This window comes from Harmonia axyridis, chromosome 5 (assembly GCF_914767665.1).
Source record: "Harmonia axyridis chromosome 5, icHarAxyr1.1, whole genome shotgun sequence".
Lineage (NCBI taxonomy): Eukaryota > Metazoa > Arthropoda > Insecta > Coleoptera > Coccinellidae > Harmonia > Harmonia axyridis.
Window position 1 is genome coordinate 17,269,742 of NC_059505.1, and position 22,101 is coordinate 17,291,842.

The 22,101-nt window shown below is 37.4% G+C and overlaps 1 protein-coding gene across 1 annotated transcript in view; it reads left to right on the forward strand.

Annotated features, from left to right (window-relative positions):
* LOC123680833 overlaps positions 1-21,369 on the forward strand; it is an 87,894-nt gene extending 66,525 nt beyond the window's left edge. The window contains exons 8-9 of the mRNA XM_045618950.1: positions 12,557-12,709; positions 21,004-21,369. Of these exons, the coding sequence (XP_045474906.1) occupies positions 12,557-12,709; positions 21,004-21,096 (246 nt within the window). The 3' untranslated portion in view covers positions 21,097-21,369. The remainder of the gene's footprint in view (positions 1-12,556; positions 12,710-21,003) is intronic.
* The last annotated feature ends 732 nt before the right edge of the window (positions 21,370-22,101 follow it).

Consider the following 22,101-nt stretch of genomic DNA (forward strand, 5'->3'; position numbering starts at 1 on the left):
GATATTGTTATTTTATATTATTTTTTTTACTTATTCAATATAATTTTTTTAAGAGAAAATTTGATGTTTCAATTACAAGAAATTCATCTACATCTTTCAGTCGGTGGAAATTATATGAGTCGATATATGGTAAATGAAATAAACAAATATACTCAGGGTACTGAACCAATGAACAAAAATATGAAGAGAATTAGGGTAAATGCACTGGTTCTCGACCATTCCGTGATTTGAGATGAAATAATAATTAAAATATATCATGTAGTGCAAAATATTTTCGCGGTACGTGTTCTCGACCATTCTACCCTTCCAAGATAGTTTGCATAGTAGTGGTATAGGTCAAAGTTTTCGCGCTAAAAATTAGTTTATAATCGTCTTTCATAGAAAAGGGTTCTTTCTCGTCCTCTCTTAGAAAAGTGCTTTGTGATATATGACCAGAAAATAGTAATTATTTCTTATTTTGAATGAATTATGTGTGTATATTTTGTTCCATATCAACTATAAGATATATTTTCGAGTGTATTTCAATCAAAAAGCAAATAAATGTATATTTTTTTGTTCAATATTCGGCGGTCGCGAACTGATATTGGAAAATTTGTACCTTTTATTTCTCGACCAAAGTAGTTGAGAACCAATATGTTACTTCAATAATTGTTTATTTCAACCGATATATTTCTGTTGGGTCATTTTCATTTTTTTTTCGATACCCTGATTCATTTATATATCTACTTTCTGAATATTAGTTTGCGACCACCGAATTAACGTTGAAACACTTATTTCTACCCTTTATTTATTCGCGGTCGAGAACCAATTTGATTGTACTTAATTCTCGACCACTGGTGGTCGGTGTTTTATATTTTATTTACTCATTAGTTTCTAAATAGATATTAAGAGCAAAATAACCAAATAATGTTGTATGAGTTGCTATTTTGAAATATTTATAGAAAGTGGAAATTTTTGCAAAATAATCAGACCTTCCATGTTTTAGTTTCAAAGAAACATTATCACTAGCTATTAAGATACCCAAAAGATCCTCACGGCATAAATTCATGATGAAAAATGAATTATGCTGCAGCGGCAAACACAACGAGACGTTTTGAAGAGCGGTGCACTATGACCACCACCTGCTACAATCTAGCAGGTTCACCAGTCGCCGAGCGCTAGTCTAATCAGCCGCGATAAAGCGAGACGCGAGAAGCGGCTCACCATGGCCGTACCCACGTAGGACACACGTAGGACACAGCGTTACGCTGTGTCCTACGTGAACGAATTATTGCGAGCGATTAGCTCGACGCGACCAAACGCGATATATCAAACATTGGAATATAATAGCGCTGTCCTACGTGCAGTCGTATCGGTCGTAAAACTGTTTCAGCCGAATTTCGCGCTCTGTCGGCGATCAAATTGTTTGATATTTCCAAGCGGAATACGCGCGAACTTCAGTAGTTCTTGTTGATGCAGGCACGTTTACTTCGACCGCTCTACAATGAATGATTCAAACGAAGTTTTAATACTGGCTGTTAGAAATTCCAGTATACTCTGGGACAAGACTGATAAAAGATATCATAATCGACTGTTGGTGGATAGAGAATGTAGAATTGCCGATGAACTGGGGGAAACAAGTGAGATTGACAAATTAACTATAGTATTATATACACTGGGAGAAGTGTTTATTTGATATTATCGAAAATGCATTATAGTTAATGGATCATTTATTGGATCTATGGTCAAACAAATATTAGTTTCATGGAAATAAATAATTTATTTGAAATCCCACCAATAATCATCATTTATTATTCCACTTCATTTATTTACGCATAACTTATATTACTAATGCTGAAGAAATATCCATTTGAAGGAAATAAATATAGTTGAGGTTAATATATCATTGAGTAATAATAAATAAACCTTATTTATATGTAATACGTAGGTATCCATGCAGATTGAAAAAAAATATTTCAATTCAGTAATGGTTTACGTATTTCTTAGATTTTTTTTTATTGTTGCTATATAGTCAAATGTTGTAGGAACTGTGGAATAAATTTGGAAAAGTCCTTAATTGTTTATATAAGTGGTGAAACTCTCCAAAATTCATTCGTTCCAAAAATATTTAATTTGTTGGATTTCTCTTTCTTTCTCCATTTTTCTGCGTCTTACAATTAGCATTTTTGAAGCCACATTTTCACATATGAATAATTTACGTTTTCTTGACCACCTCATTATATGCGTATGACAACGGACTGATCTTCCGCAATGCACATTCCCAACCCAACCCAACCATATTTATGTCGCGTCGTGTCGCGTTTGTAGATTTCAACGTAGGACAAAAAAAGTCGCGCTGCTCACATCGCTCGCGTAGTACATAAAATTGGCGTCGCTCGCATCGTAACATTAGTCGCTCACGTAGGACATAGGGTAACGATAGTTACGGCGTACCGGCACCGGACCTCATTAAGGTTTCACGTTGAATACCACGTCTACAGCATCTACAGTGTTGTGCGTACTGCCATTGACTTTCATATTTGTGAACAAAAATAGTACACCAGTGCCTTTCACAAAACTAAATTCATTTATAATCGCCCAAAAACTCCTGCTGTCAGTGCTTTTAAATTTTTTTCATTTATTTGCGCCATGTTCAATGAGGAGAAATTCCTTTACCTTCCTGTAACTTCCTAAAAATCGTTTCTGCTATTGTGTTTTTAGTGCCTAATGGAATATATTTGATTTCTATGATATAGTATCTTCCAGAATTAGAACTAAACAATTCGATTGATGATTTTCGATATTTTCAATGTTTTCTTTAATATTTCTTGATTATTTCTTCGATAAAAATTGGTTGCAGCAAATGTAAATTAGTTGTTGTTTTTTATATTTAATAAAACACTTGCAGAGTTTATAACGGTTTATTCGAAAGGAAAAGAGAAAAAGTAAACTGTGAACACAACGACGACAACGAGTTAAAAAAGAACTGAGAGCTTCCAGAATGAGAAGCACAGATACATAAAATTAGAAGTAGCATGCTGCGCATGTCACACATAGAATAGATGAGCTTTCGGTGTACATTTACAACACCCCCACTCAACGAAAGTTCACATCTTCGCTACCAACTTAAGTACTTAAACCTAAATAACCCAGGAACTTCTTGTTTTTTACATTTTGCAATGGCTTAGTTAGTATATCAGCCACCATTTCTTCAGTGGACAAATACTTCAAACTGATTTTATTTTCCAAAACTGCATCTCTCAAAAAATGGTACCTGATATCGATGTGCTTCGATCTGTCATGGAAAACTGGATTGTTTGCCAACTTTTGGGCACTCTGATTATCATTATAAATTTCAATACAATCCAATCTTCCAGTGAGCTCAAATAAAAGATTTCTCAGATAAATAGCTTCCTTTGTGGCATCACTTAAAGCCATATACTCAGCTTCGGTTGTTGACAAAGCAACTGTCCGCTGTTTACAACTTTTCCACGATATAGATCCACCACAAAACTTAAAAACATATCCCGAAAAAGATTTCCTATCTAGCCTGTCTGATCCCCAATCAGCATCAGCAAAGCCAACTATACTAGAGTTATCATTACAAAATTTCATGGAATAATTCTTTGTTCCCTTTAAATATCGCAAGACACGTTTTGCACACTGCCAGTGCAGTCTCGTGTAACAATTATTGTATTGACTTAATGAACTCACTGCATGTGCAATATCAGGTCGTGTCATCAATGCCAAATACATGAGGCTTCCTATAAGTTCCTGATAGGGAATTTCTAGACTACAAGTTTCTTCCCCTTCAATAACATTGAGTTTAACATTGATTTCTAAAGGGGTACACACAGTTTTACAGTCAATCATATTAAACTTAATCAATAGATCATTTATATATTGCTCCTGATCAATAGTTATACTACTTTTATCTCGATTGATTCTCAAGCCCAAGCAGTGTTTAGCTTCTCCAAGATTTTTTATTTTAAATTTAGAGCTTAAATGACTTTCCAAAAATTTTGTCTCTTTCGTGTCTGCCGAAAAAACAAAAAAATCATCAACATAAAGAGCAACAATCGTTAATTTGCCTTGATTATTTTTAACGTACAAACACGGCTCAAATTTAGATTTTCTATAGCCTATATCTGATAACACTTCATCAACTCTTTCATTCCATGCACGACTTGACTGCTTCAAGCCGTACACAGCCTTTTTTAACTTGAAAACTTTGTTTTTGCTTTGATCAGAAATAAAGCCTTCGGGTTGATGCATAAAAACATTTTCCCTCAAGATGCCATTTAGAAATGCTGTTTTTACATCTAAATGCAGAATCCTTAAATCTAACTTTACAGCTAATCCTATCAATAGTCTCAGAGTGGAATGTCTCACTACCGGAGCAAAGGTTTCACTATAGTCAATACCTTCTCTCTGAGTGTAACCTTTAGCTACAAGACGCGCTCTATACTTGTTTTCATTTTCACTCCCGCACTTCACTTTGAAAACCCACTTACACTGAACTATGGTGGCCGCTTCAGGTGGATCTACAAGTTCCCATGTTTCATTCTCGTAGAAGGACTCAATCTCCTCCTCCATGGCACGCTGCCACTCCTGCCGGTCTGCACTGGAGAGCGCCTCTGCTACAGACTTTGGAACTTGTTGCATGTTCGGTGAAGGGGCACCATTGAAGTAGGTGACATAATCATCAAATGCCTTATTCTTAGCATTCCTTTGCGACCTTCTTGGAACCTGTGTCGTGTCTGGTGGACTTATTTGAATATCTGGAACGTAGTCATTATCTGAAAACTCATTATTGATTAATTCATCAGAACTTAAAGACAATGGTTCACTTTCATCCCCCACTGAATCCAGATCTTCCTCTGGATCTTCAGTAAGAGATACTACGGGTGGTTTTTCAAATACCGTCACATCACGACTTGTGATGACACTCTTCGTACTAGGGTTGAAGCACCTATAGCCCTTTGTAGTTTCATCATAGCCCACTAGAATATGCTTTGTTGATTTTTGATCCCACTTCTTTCTGTTGGCCTTTGGCACATGCACCATGACTGTACTTCCATATACACGAAGGTGACTGACGTCGGGTTTTCTACCAGTCCACATTTCGTATGGTGTCTTCTCTATCTTCGAGCATGCTGAACGATTCCTCAAATAGCACGCTGTTTTGCAAGCTTCGGCCCATAAAGTCTTACTCAGTCCTTCCTCAAACAGTAAGCACCTTGCCTTCTCTACCAGTGTTCGATTTATTCGTTCAGCCATTCCGTTTTGCTGAGGTGTGTGGCTGTTTGATGTCTGGTGTACAATTCCAGCTTTCTTTAAAAACATGCTGAATTCTCGATTGCAAAACTCTCCTCCATTATCACTCCTCAGAACTTTGATTTTTGTGTCAAGTTGATTCTCAGCTAGGTTTTTATATTCTAAGAATTTATCATATGCTTCATCTTTGGTTTTTAAGAAGAATACGAAACACATACGGCTGTAATCGTCAGTGAAAGTGATGAAGTATTTAGCTCCACCTAATGATGTGCTTTCCATTGGACCGCATATGTCACTGTGGATTATTTCCAGAAGTTTTTCTGCTCGACTGCCTTCTTTTGGAAATGGTAAACGAGCTTGTTTACCCCTGCAGCATACCTCGCAATTTCCAATGTTTTTCTCTTGGTACACAAGGCCATCTACCAACTTCGATGTTTTCTTCAAATATAAATCGTTGATGTGGCCCAAACGTTGATGCCAAGTATTCTTGCTAACTGCTTGATAGCACACTGGCTTCTCTTCATGCACGTTCAATTTGTACACATTGTTGCACAAGCTAGCAGTTGCCACTAAAATATTATGGCGATTGTAAATGTCACAACCATTTTCACTGAATGATACCTTATTTCCATTTTTGATTAGCTGACAAACAGAAAGTAAATTTGTTGTCAATCCTGGAACATATTGAACATTTTCTAAAATTATGCGATGGTTTTTGTCAGTTACTGTTCTGATCTCGACATCACCTGCACAGTCAACCTTAATTGTGGATTTGTTCGCAACAACTATCTCTGATAAATCAGGATTTCTTGTGTTCATTAACCATTGTTTAGATGCTGTTAAGTGAACACTGGCTCCACTATCCACATACCAATCTGTCTCTTTGAAATTACCGGTTGTGAATACAGCACTAAAACCTCCTTCAGATCCAGATTTGTTTGGACATTTAGACATATAATGTCCGCTTTTCTTGCACTTGAAACAAATAATATTATTGAGGTCCTTTTTGTTTTGACTTGCCTGTCGGTTTGAATTTGACGTTTTACCGGCCGCACTGGTTGCAGAATTCTCTCTTGCTTTGCTAGCGCCATCTCTCCAAGGTTTTCTGTAACCTGATCTGGTGTTCCTGTTCGCTGCGAACGCACCATTGTTGCCACTGTTACCTCCATCTATCTGCATGTCTAGTAATCTGGTTTTGATTGAATCTGTGGTGATTGCTAATCCCGAATGTTCCACGGCCATTATCATCGGACTATACTTTTCAGGAAGACCTGCTAGCAACAAGGAACCAATCCACTCTTCATCGATTTTAAAACCTGTTCGTCGTAGTTTTTGAGAAGTCTCGATGATCTGATTTATGTAAGATTCCATGCTATTGTGGTTTTCAAGCCTGGCCGATATTAATGTCCGTAAAAGCCCAATTTTTCGCATGAAACCACTGTCATCATATAAGTTTCTGAGACTGGTCCATAATTCTTGAGCACTTTTGGCGTCCTTCACGTGTGGGAACAAAGAAAGGTCAATTGTTAATACCAACTTTGCTTTGGCTTTAGCAATTGTGGGAAGATCCGTTTCGCTACCGTCGATGCATTTACTTAGTCCTTCAAGCACAAACACATTCTCGACTGCGAAAGCCCACTCGTCGTAATTCTCACGTCCTAAAAGCTTGGGGACGCTCATCAAGTAATTGGCGGCCATTTTGCTTTTGTGAGAAAACACGTGTATCACTGTTTAAAACGACTTTTTGTTAACTATCCCGAACTGAAAAACTTTAAACTAGGTTCACACGCGGTGTAAGCGATCTGGTGTCCATAACCTGTTGTTTTTTATATTTAATAAAACACTTGCAGAGTTTATAACGGTTTATTCGAAAGGAAAAGAGAAAAAGTAAACTGTGAACACAACGACGACAACGAGTTAAAAAAGAACTGAGAGCTTCCAGAATGAGAAGCACAGATACATAAAATTAGAAGTAGCATGCTGCGCATGTCACACATAGAATAGATGAGCTTTCGGTGTACATTTACAACATTAGTTAGTCCGAGATTATTTTCAACAATTGAACCTTATTCTCAATTGAATCAATTGGAAATGCAAATATACTTAAAAATTCTCTGTAAAATAACGGTAAACAAAAAATCGATTATAGATATTACCTATGTGAAATGAGTATCTATCAATGTGTAATATTCAGTCAATTTGCCAATGAAATTCCAGATACACATAGATTATTTCTTTCACGTAATACCTAGATTACCTGATGATGGTATATTTCCACTGGAGTTATACCATCTGTTTTTAATGAGGTGCTCTTCGAAGATTCTAACCTTTGTTGTTATTCTGATCCACCAACACATTTTTATGGTTTTATGATTTTGTCATGCTTGCATACGTTCTTCTAAAATTACGTAGAAACTCATTGAACAATGAATCATTCAACAGGACAGTCCACAAATAGTCTATCCCAACGGTCTCGTTTCCTTCGTTCCTCCGTCGCTGGTACTCAACTTAGTTGCAATCGCCTACGGTTTTGTTACCTGTAACCACAGTTACAAAATCGCGGTATTTTGGAGCGGTATTTTTCTGGAGCGGTCGCGAATGTACCGTGACTGGTGAGTAACCGGTATTCCCATCCCTAATACAGGGCTTACAAGTTTCAAGATTTTTTTTTAGTTTTTTCTTCATTGCTCTTTCAGTTTTTGTGCTCTCAAGATCAAATTTGGACTATAGGTTATGTTTTAGGGTTTACAGCAGCCGAATGATTGTAAGAAGCTACAGGGATATATTTTGTCACCTCATAAACTTTTGCAGTACGGCGGTGGTGAATGAATACTATATTATATTCATGAATTTTTCGGTTTCTGTTACTTTTACGCATCTGCGATCGTCATCGAGAAAAGAGTGAAATCATTTTTTGTTATTGGCTACACTTAATTAAAATTTTTACTAAAGATAAGAACCTATTAGATATTACATTGGAAACAAAAAACTTTTGGTTTATGAGCAAATTACAAGTTTCCTTAGACATTAACTAGACATAAGAACTTTATCGCTTTTTGGTTCGGTAACTTAACGTTTGCGGACACATGTTCATGGAAAAAAGTCTTATTTTGACCTGAAAAATACTCCCTTGAAATCTTGATATTGAATTTTGAATCACCCCCACAATAATTATCTCATGCAAGTACCTAGTGTTTCAAAAACAATCAATTTTCATCATGAAATTTTGCTATAGTTTTAAGAACGATCTAGGGTCAATTTGGCGCCCTTGAATTATGCCCCGAGAGAAGCTAAACTTCTTTCCACCCGGTCGCTTGGCCCTGGGTGTGTTAGTTCTGTGTGTTCGATTCTTAGATCCTAGTATTCTGGCTAGGTATGATGTTCTGACACATCGTTTGAATACTCTTAATTCACTTTCAGTTTAGTTCTATCCGCTCTGCCATTGATCGACTATTTCGTTTTTGAAGTTGACCAAGTTAACATCGATTATGTATTGTAATGCTTGTAATGCTTACCAGATATAAGTTATATTAGCAATCGAGATAAATATAAATTAAAAATGGCATCAGGAAGCGAAGTTGAGTATGAGACGGGTCCTCCTGATAATTCGGAAAATGGTGCAAATTATAAATGTTGCGTTAAGAAAAAGTTGTCAAATTGCGTGTGTGTGAACTATTATTCACTTTTGCATGCAAGTTGTGCTAAAAGGCAGCCAAATTTGAGAATACTGGACGATCATAAAGTGCAGTGTTGTGAAAGGTCTGACATGGTCATGTCCGCGGAAAACAGAGAAATGCAAAATATTGAGATTAAATATCTTAAGGAATTAGTAAAGGAAACACAAGACAAAAACGGAGTACTGAAAATGAATAATGAATTATTAATAGAGAAAGTGAGGTTAATAGAAGAAAAAATTAAAGACTTAACAAAAAAAGTTGAAAACAAGTCTAGTTATGCTAACGTGATAAGCAGAGCACAGAAAACACAGACAGGAACTACTATAGAAGAAATGTCAAAATGGTCAAACAAGTCGAGAGGAACTACTGTCGAAGAAATGTCAAAGACGTCAAACAAGTCGACAAGTATAAACAAAAACAAACATTTAAGTTTAATGCCAACAATTGTGGACAAGTTTGCAGGTGCGACAAGTATTCAAAAGCCAATAATAACGATCAACAAACCAGGTATGAGCCAAAATTACGAAAATGACACTGAAATACTACAAAAGGACATGCAAGAGAATGTTAGGGATTTTTTCAGTGTTCTTTCCAGTGATAAACAGGCAAGAGAGGAATCAAAGGCCGTCAGAATGAGTGGAAATGAGCGAGGTGTTTCAGATGACTATGAAGGCCAATGGATGTCTGCTAGAAAAGGAAAAAATAGAAATATGAATAGGAATATATGTACTGGTACTAAAGAAATAGATAAGGATATAGGCTTTCAAGGAGCTCCAAAAAAACAATGGATATATGTTGGTGAAATTGCAGGAAAGGAAGTGACAGCTGAAACAATGATCAAATATTTGAAACAAAGTAATGATAAATATGAGTTTGATGTAAAAAAGCTAAATACAAAGAAAAATAACTCTGCATTCAGCATTGGTGTGGCCTCTAAGAAATTTTATTCTGATATTTGTAAACCAGAGTTCTGGCCGGAGGGTGTACTAGTCAGAAACTTTTCATTCAAGAATTTTTTTCGGAGGGAGCTGGGCAGACCACCAAATATCCTAAAAGAAGTAAATTGAAGCCAATATTGAAAGATATAAATATATTTCATCAGAATGTTCAGTGTATTGGGACCTCATTTCTGAGGGTGGAGGAAATGCTGGCCAAACACTGAGTAGACTATCTATGCGTCTCTGAACATTGGGAATCTATGGAAGAACTGAAAGAGTATAAGTTTGATGGATATAAGTTGGAAGCTGCTTTCTGTCGTGAAAAAGGTAGACATGGGGGAACCGTAATTTTCAGTCGAGATGAAAAAACTGCGTACAACGAGAGGATATTAATTCAATAAGTGCTGTGGGAGTGTTCGAATGTTGTGCAATACAATGTATGGAAGGAAACACTAAATACATAATTATCTCCTTATATAGACCTTGTTCGCAACCAGGGAATGATATGGATTTGTTTTTTGAAAAATTGGTTTTACTTCTTGATAAATGTTTACTGGAGCAATGTAGAATTATAATAGCCGGCGATTTTAATATAGATGTCCTAAAGGACACCAAAGATTCTAGAAATTTTTTAATGCTATTGAAAACTTATAATTTAGGTTTAGGTACTATGGAACCCACTCGAGTTGCTAAAACATCTGGCACATGTATAGATAATGTTATATCTAATGTGATGGGAGTAACAAGGGTATTAGAGGAGCATATATCAGATCACTCTGGTGTAAAGATGACATTCCAAACTAGCAATACCCCTTTGAATAACAATTTCACAAAAAAAGTTAGAATATTCAAAGATAGTTATTATGAGAATTTAGAGCGGATGCTTGGTGAGATTGATTGGTCAGAAATTTATGTGTTGCCTAAGAGCGAGATAAACACTATGTGGAACACGTTTGCTGGTCATATAAATACCATCTTTGAGACTTGTTTCCCACTTAAGGATGTTAAAATAACGCCACAATCAAACGAAATAAAAAGATCACCATTAATTAGGTCTCTAAAAACAAATCTCGATTTTCTTTTTGTGGCAAAAACTCATGATTCCACATACGCTAAGGAATATAAGAAAATTAAATGTAAATATGACGCAGCTTTGAGGGAGGCTAAACAAAAATATTATGGTGAAATTATATCAAATGCAGCAAACAAAAGTAAAGCTGTGTGGAACATAATCAATGAACTGAAAGGTAACAAGAAAAAAGTACTAAATCTTCCATCGATAGCAAATGTTGGTAGCTGCAATAAAAAGGTTTTGGCAGATGAGTTCAGTAGACATTTTACCAATACAGTCAAAAGTGATATTAAGACTTCACCAAATGCAAAAAGAGACAGTTAGATGAAACGATCCATTAATTCTTTTTATATGTTCAAGATTGAAAGGGCAGAGATTATTAAAACTATCAAGAAAATGAAAAATAAGAGATCATGTGGCTGTGATAATATCCCCATATTTGTAATAAAACGTTGCATTGAACAAATTGTAGATTCCCTAGCATATATAAAACAGCCCGGTTTCCGAGTACAATTGAAGAGTCGTAAATCGCCTATCCCTTCTTGAAACAATCTTGATCAAGGTGTTTTTGGCCACTTATAAGTGATACAAGCTCTTACGAAAAGCGCCCCCATACGATAATGCAATATCTAATTATAGATTCTGCTAGCGACTTATATACCAGAAGTAAATTATCGCGAGAAAGGATATCTCTGAGAGTATAAAACCTATACATTAAGAGTCTTATCCTCTTCAAAACAAACTCTGCCTGGCTGTCCCATCTCAAATGCTGTTCAATTATCAGGCCCAAGTACTTGATAGTGGAGGTCTTCTCAATTGAATTACACTGACACAATGAATTGTGAGTGCATGTGGATTCATGTATGTTTAAAGTACCTACAGGCTGATCACTTGATAGAAGAGAAAATGAAACATATCTAGTCTTATCCACATTCAAGCTTAAAAGATTATTGCTCAACCAAATATGCAGCCTTCGAAGATCCTCTTCAGCAGTGCGGTAAACACTCTGCCAGTCCCTTCCTGTGACACAAAGTACTGTGTCATCAACAAAACACACGATACTTCCCTTTAAATTTCTTATTCTAGCTATATCGTTTATATACACCAGAAATAATATGGGACCTAAGATAGTCCCCTGGGGTACTCCAATGTCCACCACCGAAGCAGCACTCCGATCTCGACCAACTTTCACCCTTTGAGTTCTGTCACACATGTAACTTCGCATAAGTTTCAAAGCATGTCCTCGAATGCCGCATTTGAACAATTTAGCCAACAAGATGTCATAATATACAGTGTCAAAATTCATTAATCTCTTTTGTAATTTGATCGAATTAGTGAATATCTGGAAAACAATAAACAGTCCTACAGTACCGATTTAATACTTTTAATTATATTACAATTTCAATTTGGGAACTGTTTGAATCTCATTGATTTTATGTAGGTATGTATCCTAGTATGAAATTGTTATAACAGATTACTTCATAACAAACCTTAATTCTCAGGTAGATATGTCAAAGTCAAATTTAACATACCTACCTAATTTTTCTGACTCAAATAGAAGTTCAAACAGAAGCTGAATTATTTACAATTGATTCATTTTTATTCAATTCCAGTCCGAAAGAACTCTGTATTTACTCAATCAACTTCCTTGGTACTACATGAATAAAGAAAATATAAAAATCTACAGTATTTTCACGAAAAGAGCAGAGAGACCTATTTCAATGAGCAATTCCCTTCTGGAGATAAACTTCTTATTACTTGTGAGAGTAAGTATAAATCCTTTCTTGTTTCATTATGCTAATTCATGTTGAATGAATCTTGGTCGTTTTTACAAAGTGCTAGAACATAATTGAAAAATTCCGTACTTTTGATAGATAGTCTACAGTCTAGTCGGTTATTCACCTGACATTCCGCATCAACAAAGACATTTTTGTTCCTATACTCAGACTCTACATATACGTCGTATAAGTATATATCTCCGAAAGGAATTAAATTACTCGAGACAAGCTTATCATCCGATAATTATCCAAACGAATTATTGACTCAACAAAATTTTTTGAGCAAAATTCCAAAAGAGGAATCGGACTAAACTAAACTAAGAAATGTATTTTGTTTGCCATTATTTCTATCCAATAATTAATACTTGTAATTACAGAAGTGATGAAGATAAGATTGATCCGTTTTCTAAAGTTGATGTACATACATATATGATGGAACGTAAACATCGTAGACTTACAAACAACGAGTACAAAAAAAATGACGAGCGAGTTTATGACGTTAAAATCCTACAAAACGAAAATCCATTAAGGACTTAAATAAGACCTTCCACTCCCATCCTTATGCCACAACATCGTCATGGGATACTAGGATCGATACCACCTTGCAAAGGAAAAGCAAAAAGAGGTGGACGTAAAAGTCCAATCTCCTGCTGTCCCCTCGCAACAACCAAAATTTTCCTGACACAAGCGAAAAGCTGTCAAGAAACATAGAATTCTTCTGTTTCCAGTTTTCTCCGAATGGAGCAAATCGAGGTCATATCTCAAACAAAGACGAATCATAGAATTAGCATTAAAATAAAATTTTGAGTCACTACAGATAAGTAACCAGAAAGCTCGAAGCCAGGAAATCCGGCTTTCTACACTTACCATCTAGAAGATGAGAATCTACTGGAGAGTAGTAAAATAGTTGGTAATATTCCACACACACTTTGCGTGTTGTCTACTGCTCGATTGCAGTATTTAGCATTGGGATGCATGCTAATATGCGTCTGGACTGTTATTATTATTATTATTTGAACTGGGGTCGTTTTGCTTCGGTAAGCCTTCCGGGAACTGCGACCATGCAGATCTTTTGTTCACTATCCTACTCATTCATAGAAACCCAGGGAGGTCGTCAACGACGTTAATAAAATTGACAACCTCCCTAGGGGCCTTGGCCATTACCTCTCTGGTATCCAGGACCGGCTTGCCCATGTGAATGGTTCTTAGGCCAGCCAACTCTGGACACTTGCATATCAAGTGTTCAGCCGTTTCTACTTCCGATCCACAGAGCCTGCAAATCTCGTCTGCTGACTTACCCATACGGTACAAATGATGTTTGTACCGTCAGTGCCCCGTCAGCAGTCCCACCATCACCCGAAGCTCTGCTCGCGACAGCTTCAGGAGCTTTCTGGTGTAAGTAGGTGAAACCTTCACGAATTTCTTTGCCTGAGCAAGTCTAGGAGTGTTAGTCCAGTGGATTGTCCTACTGTTCAACTCCCATAGCTGGACCGCAGCTTTGTATTGGTCTTTTCCTATCCCACAGAAAGGCTTAGGTCCAGCAGGTCTTAAACTTGATGCAATTTTTGCAAGCTCATCCGCTCTCTCATTTCCTTCAACCCCACAGTGCCCTGATACCCATAGTAGAGTCACCTTATTTCCTCTGGCCAGTTGCTTTATGGTGTTACGGCACTCCAAAGTCAGCAGAGACCCCTGACAGCACGATTCCAGGGATCTCAGCGTGGTTTGGCTGTCCGTGGTGATGTAGATATGCGCCCCTTTGAGGTTCATTTTGAGACACTCCTGGGCGCATACATAAACAGCCATTATCTCGGTCTGTAGAAGCGAGGGCTCACTTCACAGGGCTTTAGAGATCCTCAGTCTAGGTCCATATATCCCAAATGCCGGTGCCCTTTTCTGTTTTTGATCCATCTGTAAACCATATGGATGACTTTTTGTCCAGACGATTTATGAGACTTATTGCACTATGACGGTCATTTATAACCGTTTCAAAGGGCGTTTCAAAATCGTAGGTGGTTGGCATATCTGATGGTTTTGCAAGGAGGTTTGAATCTAGTTGATTCAGTATCCTCATATGTCCAACCCAGTTCCAAGGAAGGAGCTTTCCATTATGGGAAATTCTTATTGCTTCGAGCAGGCTACATTTCCTCACATGTAGGTGTAAGGGAGGCAAGTCTAGTATGACCTCCAGCGCTGCCGTGGGAGCTGTGCGCATATCTCCTGTGACACCAATACACGCCAACCTTTGCAGTTTCTGCAACCTGATGCGTGTGGTGACCTCCTCGGTTTTTGTCCACCATGCTAGAGATGCATAGGTGACAATAGGGCGTACCATCGCTGTGTATAACGACAGTACCATTTTCGGTTTCACTCCCCATGTCTTTCGAAAGAGTCTTTTGCATGCCCACATAGCCGCCGTGGCTCTGGAAAGAGTCTTATCTATATGTTTCTTCAAGTTCAGTTTATTGTCCAGGATAACACCTAGATATTTACACTCACTAGAGAAGTGCAGTGTCTGACCATTTAGGACCAGAGCTCTGAAGTCGAGATTCCTTCTTCTAGTGAACGGAATTATTGATGTTTTCGAGGGGTTGACAGTAAGCCCCTCTTCCTCGCACCAATTTTCAATAATTTTGAGAGCAAGTTGCATTCGGCTACTTATTGGGCCCCCATGCTTGCCTCTAACCGTTACCACTATGTCGTTGGCGTGAGCCTGGACGTTAAATCCGCCTGTTGTAAGCCTCTCCAAGAGGCCATCCATGACCAAGCTCCACAGCAGGGGTGATAGAACCCCTCCCTGAGGGCATCCCCTGCACGTCAGCACAGTCACTTCGGTTTCTCCCAGATAGGCTGTAACGGTTCGTCCTTTCAACATAGCTAGTATCCACTTAACAGTGGAGGGTTCTATCCCTTTCCTTTTGGCTGCATTGCATATGGAGGTATGTAGGGTATTGTCAAAGGCCCCTCCGATATCACCGAACATTGCAAGCAGAATCTCCTTTGCGTTGAGGGTGCCTTCCACCTCTCTAAGAAGATGATGAAGGGCGTCTACAGTAGATCTACCCGCCCTATAAGCAAACTGTTTGCTGTGGAGTTTTAAACTTCCTCTTATATTATTGTCAATTATTTTCTCCATGGTCTTCAGGAGAAAGGAGGTGAGGCATATGGGTCGATAGGATTTAGGCTCCAGGGAGCCTTTTCGACCCTCTTTGGGTATGAATACTACCCTCGCCTCCCTCCATGATTTCGGGATATAGCCCCTTGTAAAGCTGGCCTGTAGGTGGACCCACCTGATGCAGGAACCTTTGGAGTTCCTAAGGGCTGAGCCCCGGAAGCTCCAGAGGATTGAACTTTGGAGGCACCCGAGGCCTGCGCCCCGGCACCTCTTGAGGACCGTGCGACTTTTGAAGCCTCACATTTGGCACTCTTAGGCTCCTTGCCTTTAGGCGTGCTGTCCTCCGACCTAGTTCTCTTGGTGCCTCGGCCTGTTGTCTGCCTTGGACCAATTGGTTTGGAGGCTTCTTTCCTGGAATCGTCAGGAGCCATCCCTTTCTTGGGGAGGAACTTCATCCTCTTTCTGGCGGCCCCGGAGAGTCTAGGTCTCCTGACCGTCAGCTTTTCGAGGCCAGCTACGACCTCTTCATCGCTCCTCTTCAGCAGCATTTCCTCCGCCATGTGGTCAGGACTTGCGCCCTGTTCCTCAGGCTGAGTGAGGCTTTGTTCTTCCTCAATTAGCACATTAGGGCTAGTGCTAGGCCCTTCTCTTTCTACTATCTGGTCCATATGAAGTCCCACGTGCAGCTTAGGAATTTCAGTCACCAGAGGCAGAGCCGCGCATGCCCCTGGAAGGCCAATTAAACCAGAGGTCGCCTGGTATCTGGAGTTCGCATATTCAGGACTAGATCCTCCCACTAGCCACGCAGACTTCGGCATACGCTGTTCCACCTTGTCTTGGGGAATGTTCTTATTGTGTCTTTCATACACTCGGTTGAGGCGGTTAAGCCAAATCCCCCGGCATGTGTCCTCTGCTCGCGAGACATGACCACAGACATCAGATTCCACATGTCGGTATATCAGGCATGAAGGTGCTGATCCCTTGCATACCTGGCATCGTAAACCCCGTGCAATACCCCAAGACACGACACTACAGCAGGGTATGGGGAGTCGCACCGCATTGGTCAGTGTCAGTCGATCACTGTCCAACTCTCGCCCCGAGGAGGCTGCGGTGAACCATGCCAGCACAGACCTTGGCATGGCTGGGGTCGACTAATCCCCCGAGACTTGCGTCTGGACTGAGTCTGGTGTCCACGGGCTCTTATACTATTATTATTATTTATATATTGAATGAAGTTGAGTTATTATTGTAGGGGTGAGTGGGGTTGGACGTTCCGATTTTTAAATAATACGAATTTTCATCATGATAATGAAGGATTTCATTTTCAACTTGGTATAATATCGAACGAATATTTATTCTTTTTGAAAATCTTATAGTCGTTTTTACTGATACCTCGATAGTTTTTTTCACAGAAGCAAAGGTTTGTAAAATTTCGGAGCGGAGCATTCAACCCCACTTTGGGGCGAGTTGTTCCACCTTTGAGGCAAATTGTACCTCTTAGATTCTGATATTTTGTTGAAATAATGAATTATGATTATGTGGGTTTGTATGAATCTTTTTATTTAGCTAAAATAAAATTGAAGTCCATAAAATCTATAAATCTTATCTAATGTGTAAATATACTTTCAAAATGAAAAACATATCAGTTACTTCCATATAAACTTTTTATTCAGGTTAATTAAGTCTAATCATCAATCAGCAGTCTTTTTTTATCAATTGTGACTAACTTTGACAATCTCCATTTTTATTCATCAGCAATCTTATTCATCAATCTTCTCTTCATCTGACTCACAATAATTTGGTAGGAGCCTAATTTTTACACATAGTACACTCTATCCACAATCCATTGTTGTCTTGGTCGAGAATTTTAATTTGAATCATAACAAATTAGCCAGTAGGTACCATTCCAGGGGTAGGATTCTGTAACTTTCGTTATCATAGCAAACGAAAGCGATAACGTTACGAAGCGAAGCGAATGCGGTATTCTGTAAGCGTCTTTTTCTTTATCGTTTCGTTATCTTTACGCTTTTAGTTTCGTTGTCGGAGCTTACCGACTTTACACGAAGGAACATTGGCAACGTTGCAAATAAGTAGATATTTAAGCTACTGTAGGATTCTGCAGGTTTTGACATATGAGGTACCTGAGATAATCTCTAATAAGAGCAATGAGATAAGAGTCCCTTTTATGGACTCTAGCTGTAATGTCCTTTGAATAATCCACAGTATTTAACTTGAGTATTGTCAGAAATTATATTTTGATTTATGACTCTCATTGGAAGTTACTCAACAAAGGGTTTCATACCATTTTAAACTGTTTAGTTTATCATTAAGAATGAATTAGCGAATTGAAGACAGCACCTGAATGTAAATATTGAGTATTACAAAAATTCTTATTTGAGCACTGGAAGAAATTCGAAATGGAACCTCGTTCAATGGATTATAATTTAAAACCTTCATTCTTATTCCAGTTACAAAACCTACCCATACTACAAAATAACTTCGGGGAGTCAACTAATAGTGTGTATAGGTATAAAGAAATATTCATCATGTTTTCAATGATTCTGATCATCGACGAGGAAATCTCAAGAAGAGTTCGTCTAACTCTTACAAGAGAGGAGAATAGATTTCTTCGAGATAGAAGTGATCCATTTAACTTAACGGATGAGAGATTCATAGACGTTTTCCGTTTGTCGAAACATTTAGTTCACGTTCTATTCGATGAATTGAAACCATTTATGGATAATTATTGGAGGAACACGAGAACGCCATTTGAACAGCGAATATTGATAACTCTGAGATTTTTTGCCAGTGGAAATTACCAACGCGGTATTGGACAAGAATATTTGCTAGCAGTAAGTCAACCCATGGTCAGTCGTTGTGTTAGTGAAGTGACTAAATTGATTAACCATGTATTCCAAGGAAGAATTAAATTCCCTAATGATTCTGAGAAGACCCAAAATAAAAGGAAATGTGGAATACCAGGAATAATTGGAGCAATCGACTGTACACACATAAAAATCTTGAAGCAATCAGAAGAAGAGCATTCCTTTTTGAACAGAAAAGGATATCACTCAATTAATGTGCAGTCGATTTGCAATTCTGATCTTTTAATATTGAATGCCAATGCTCGATTTCCTGGAAGTTGTCATGACTCCTTTATATGGCGCCAATCGTTAATCAAGACGCAATTTTTCAATAATTAATAGAATGAATTTCAAAGTTAATATTAAGAATTGTGATATTGTGAAGCAAAACATTCAAAATTATAACATCGAAATCATTCAAGTGTCATAATATGACGCTTAAGACTTGGTCACGTGGTAAAAGTAAACCAATCAAAAACGTCGTCGGACTTTTCGTAATGACAACGAACCCTAAAATGTTTCGTTATCGTCATGAGGTCGTTCTTTGCTTCGGCAAACACGACTATTGCCGAATCCCTTTACAGAATACCGAACCGAGCAAAACTGTCGTTTCGTCACGTTTTCGCTTCGCTTTGCCGTTACAGAATCCCACCACAGAACCTTACCGCGGTCACTCTCGGTATCTTGCGTTTTGCCCCTTCGTAATCCTGATATTTTTCTCCACTTTCCTCCTTGCTTTTACCATTTACTTTTCTTGTATCTATGATTTTTCTGTTCCAGTCCTTGTAATGCCTTCATCAGTTTGTCTTTTTTGCTGCCTGTTTTTTAGCCAATCCATTTTTAATGGCATGTCAGTTTGAATAGTCGTCTGTGGTCAACGTCATTTTCTAGAATTCAATGTAAGGTCATGCGGAAAATTCAATTTCTCTTGCCACAGTTTTAACAGATTTTCCGTCGTTGGTAATAGCAGGGGAAGCTTGACGTAACAATTGTCTTGGAGGTCTTACCTCTCTCTGTCTAGTAGTTTCGCATCCGTAGAATACAAAAAAAATTGTCATGAAAATTTTAAATACGATTGAAAGTCGATTGGAACTTATGACCCCAAATTACTTCAATATACGAACATTGACATACTGGCAAACTAACAAAATCAATTGAAACAATACTAAAGCAATAAGATTGCTTACTTATGTAACAACAAGTGGGGAAATTAATGCATGAATAGGTTCATAATTAACAAAGATAGACCAAATAGTTCAAACATGAAAACTGATAATTACGTGAAGTTTCGAGAGCACGTGCACACAGCCACTCAACCACCGTCACCAGAGTAATAAAAATTACTGCTAAATTGACGCTCCACTTGGTGCTTTAGAAGCATATTTTGCATATCTTGCTATCTTTTTTCGTTACAAAGCATCAGAACACCTTACCCCGGGAACTTCCAGCCCCGCTCTCCCCTACTTACTTACATTGAAAGAAAAACCTGACTAATGATTGATCTTTTTGAAAGTATGTGTTTCAATAATAATTTTAATATCTTCGATTTTATTACAGATTTTCAAAGCGATATATTCTATTGCTGCTCTGATAGCTCAGTTTGTCACATCCACTTCTGGGAGTTCACAATAATTAATCTTTGATTATTTATAGCATTATGCACCAATATGAACATAATTCTTGAAAATATTAAATTATTCAGAAAATCTCATGTTTAGATACTTCATCCTATTTTTGTCCTTCCTCCTGCCTCTATCAAAAATTTCTAGCTTGAGAAAAAAACTCCCTGGTATTGAGTTGGGTCAAGAATTATCAGTTCCTATTACCCCCGTTAAGCTATCCGAACCACTTTCGAATTTTTGATTTTTTTTAAGCAATAATTTTAGGCTTATTTTAGGCTAATCTCTAACCTTATTGAGAAACGATTTACTCCAAAATTGTCGAAGGAATCACGGGTTCTGTTAACTTAACTTTGAGCTATCAGAACCACCGAGTTAATCGGTTTCTTATGGACAATCTGATTACATCTGATTTATGCTCATTTTAGGCTCACGTTTGAACCCATTGTCAAATTTCTGAATTCAAGTTCTGAAAAACAAACCCTGGGTTCTACTAGCTTTATTATTGAGCTAACAGAATTCAATCGTAAAGAAACTCCCCTGAATAATTCAACTTAAACTTTTGGTTCTTCATTAGGTGAAAAATGCAAAACGAATATAAATATGGAAAATCTGATTACGCCATAATATAAGGCGCTATTCAAACTAATTTATTACCGTATTATAAAATTTTTTGCTTTTCAGATTACCGAGATCTTATGGGTATTACTTGATTCATGGGCAGTGCGTGAAAAATGCAAATCGAATATGAATATGGAAAATCTAATGTCAATATAATTAAAAGCTCTCTGAATTCAAGTTTTTTCAAAAAACCCTGGGTTCTGCTAACTTTATCATTAAGCTAGCAGAACCCAATCGTAAAGGAACTTTCCAAAATAATTTAACTTACATAGTAATTTTAGGCCCAATTAAGGCCAATTTATTATTCTATTACGACATTTTTTGCCCCTCAGGCGAGATATCCAGGGTACTACATATTAGATTCATACTCAATCAATCATTCAATCACTTATTCAACAAAGCATCGCAGAACAGAAGACAATACTTAAATGTCAACCTTATATTTCAAAATTACAGTGATAAAAAAGTCAATAATAAATAACCAATCTTACATGTTAACTTTCTACGATAAAAATCAAATACAAAAATACACATACAACAACCAATCAGAAAACAACTATACTACAACTATAGCGTCAATCATAGAATGCAGAAATCAGTGGCTTCTATTGGGTATCAAGTTGATTTACCAAAGAGTGAACTTGTGTTCAAAGGTCATATTGACTCTAATTGGTCTGTAGGAGCTGTATTAGAGAAGAAGCTAGTACCATTACCTTTTACTTTAGCATTGAGCGGTCTTTTAAATCATCAAAAAAATCAATTCCGATTAGGAATTGTCATATTGATAGGATGATTTTTCCATTGAATTGCAATGAATAAAATTGATTGTGCATTTCTACATTCAATTTGATTTCAATTGATAATATTTTCAGATTTATATGAATGCAATCATAGATAATCAAATTTTGTTGTATTATTTTACTAAAGTTTATTTTGAAGGAATACTATTTCCTTCGTCAAAGTAAGTTCATCATAAACTTTTTTATTTCTGATTTTTTAATATCTTTGAGAGTACTAGATCTCTAAAGACATTTGTTATTCAGTCTTTAAAAGTGTAGAAGAAAGTTATTGTAAGAGAATATGATCAGATGAAAGTGATTAAAATAGGTGAAAAATGTAGAACGAATATGTAGGTACATGGAACATCTGATTACACCATAA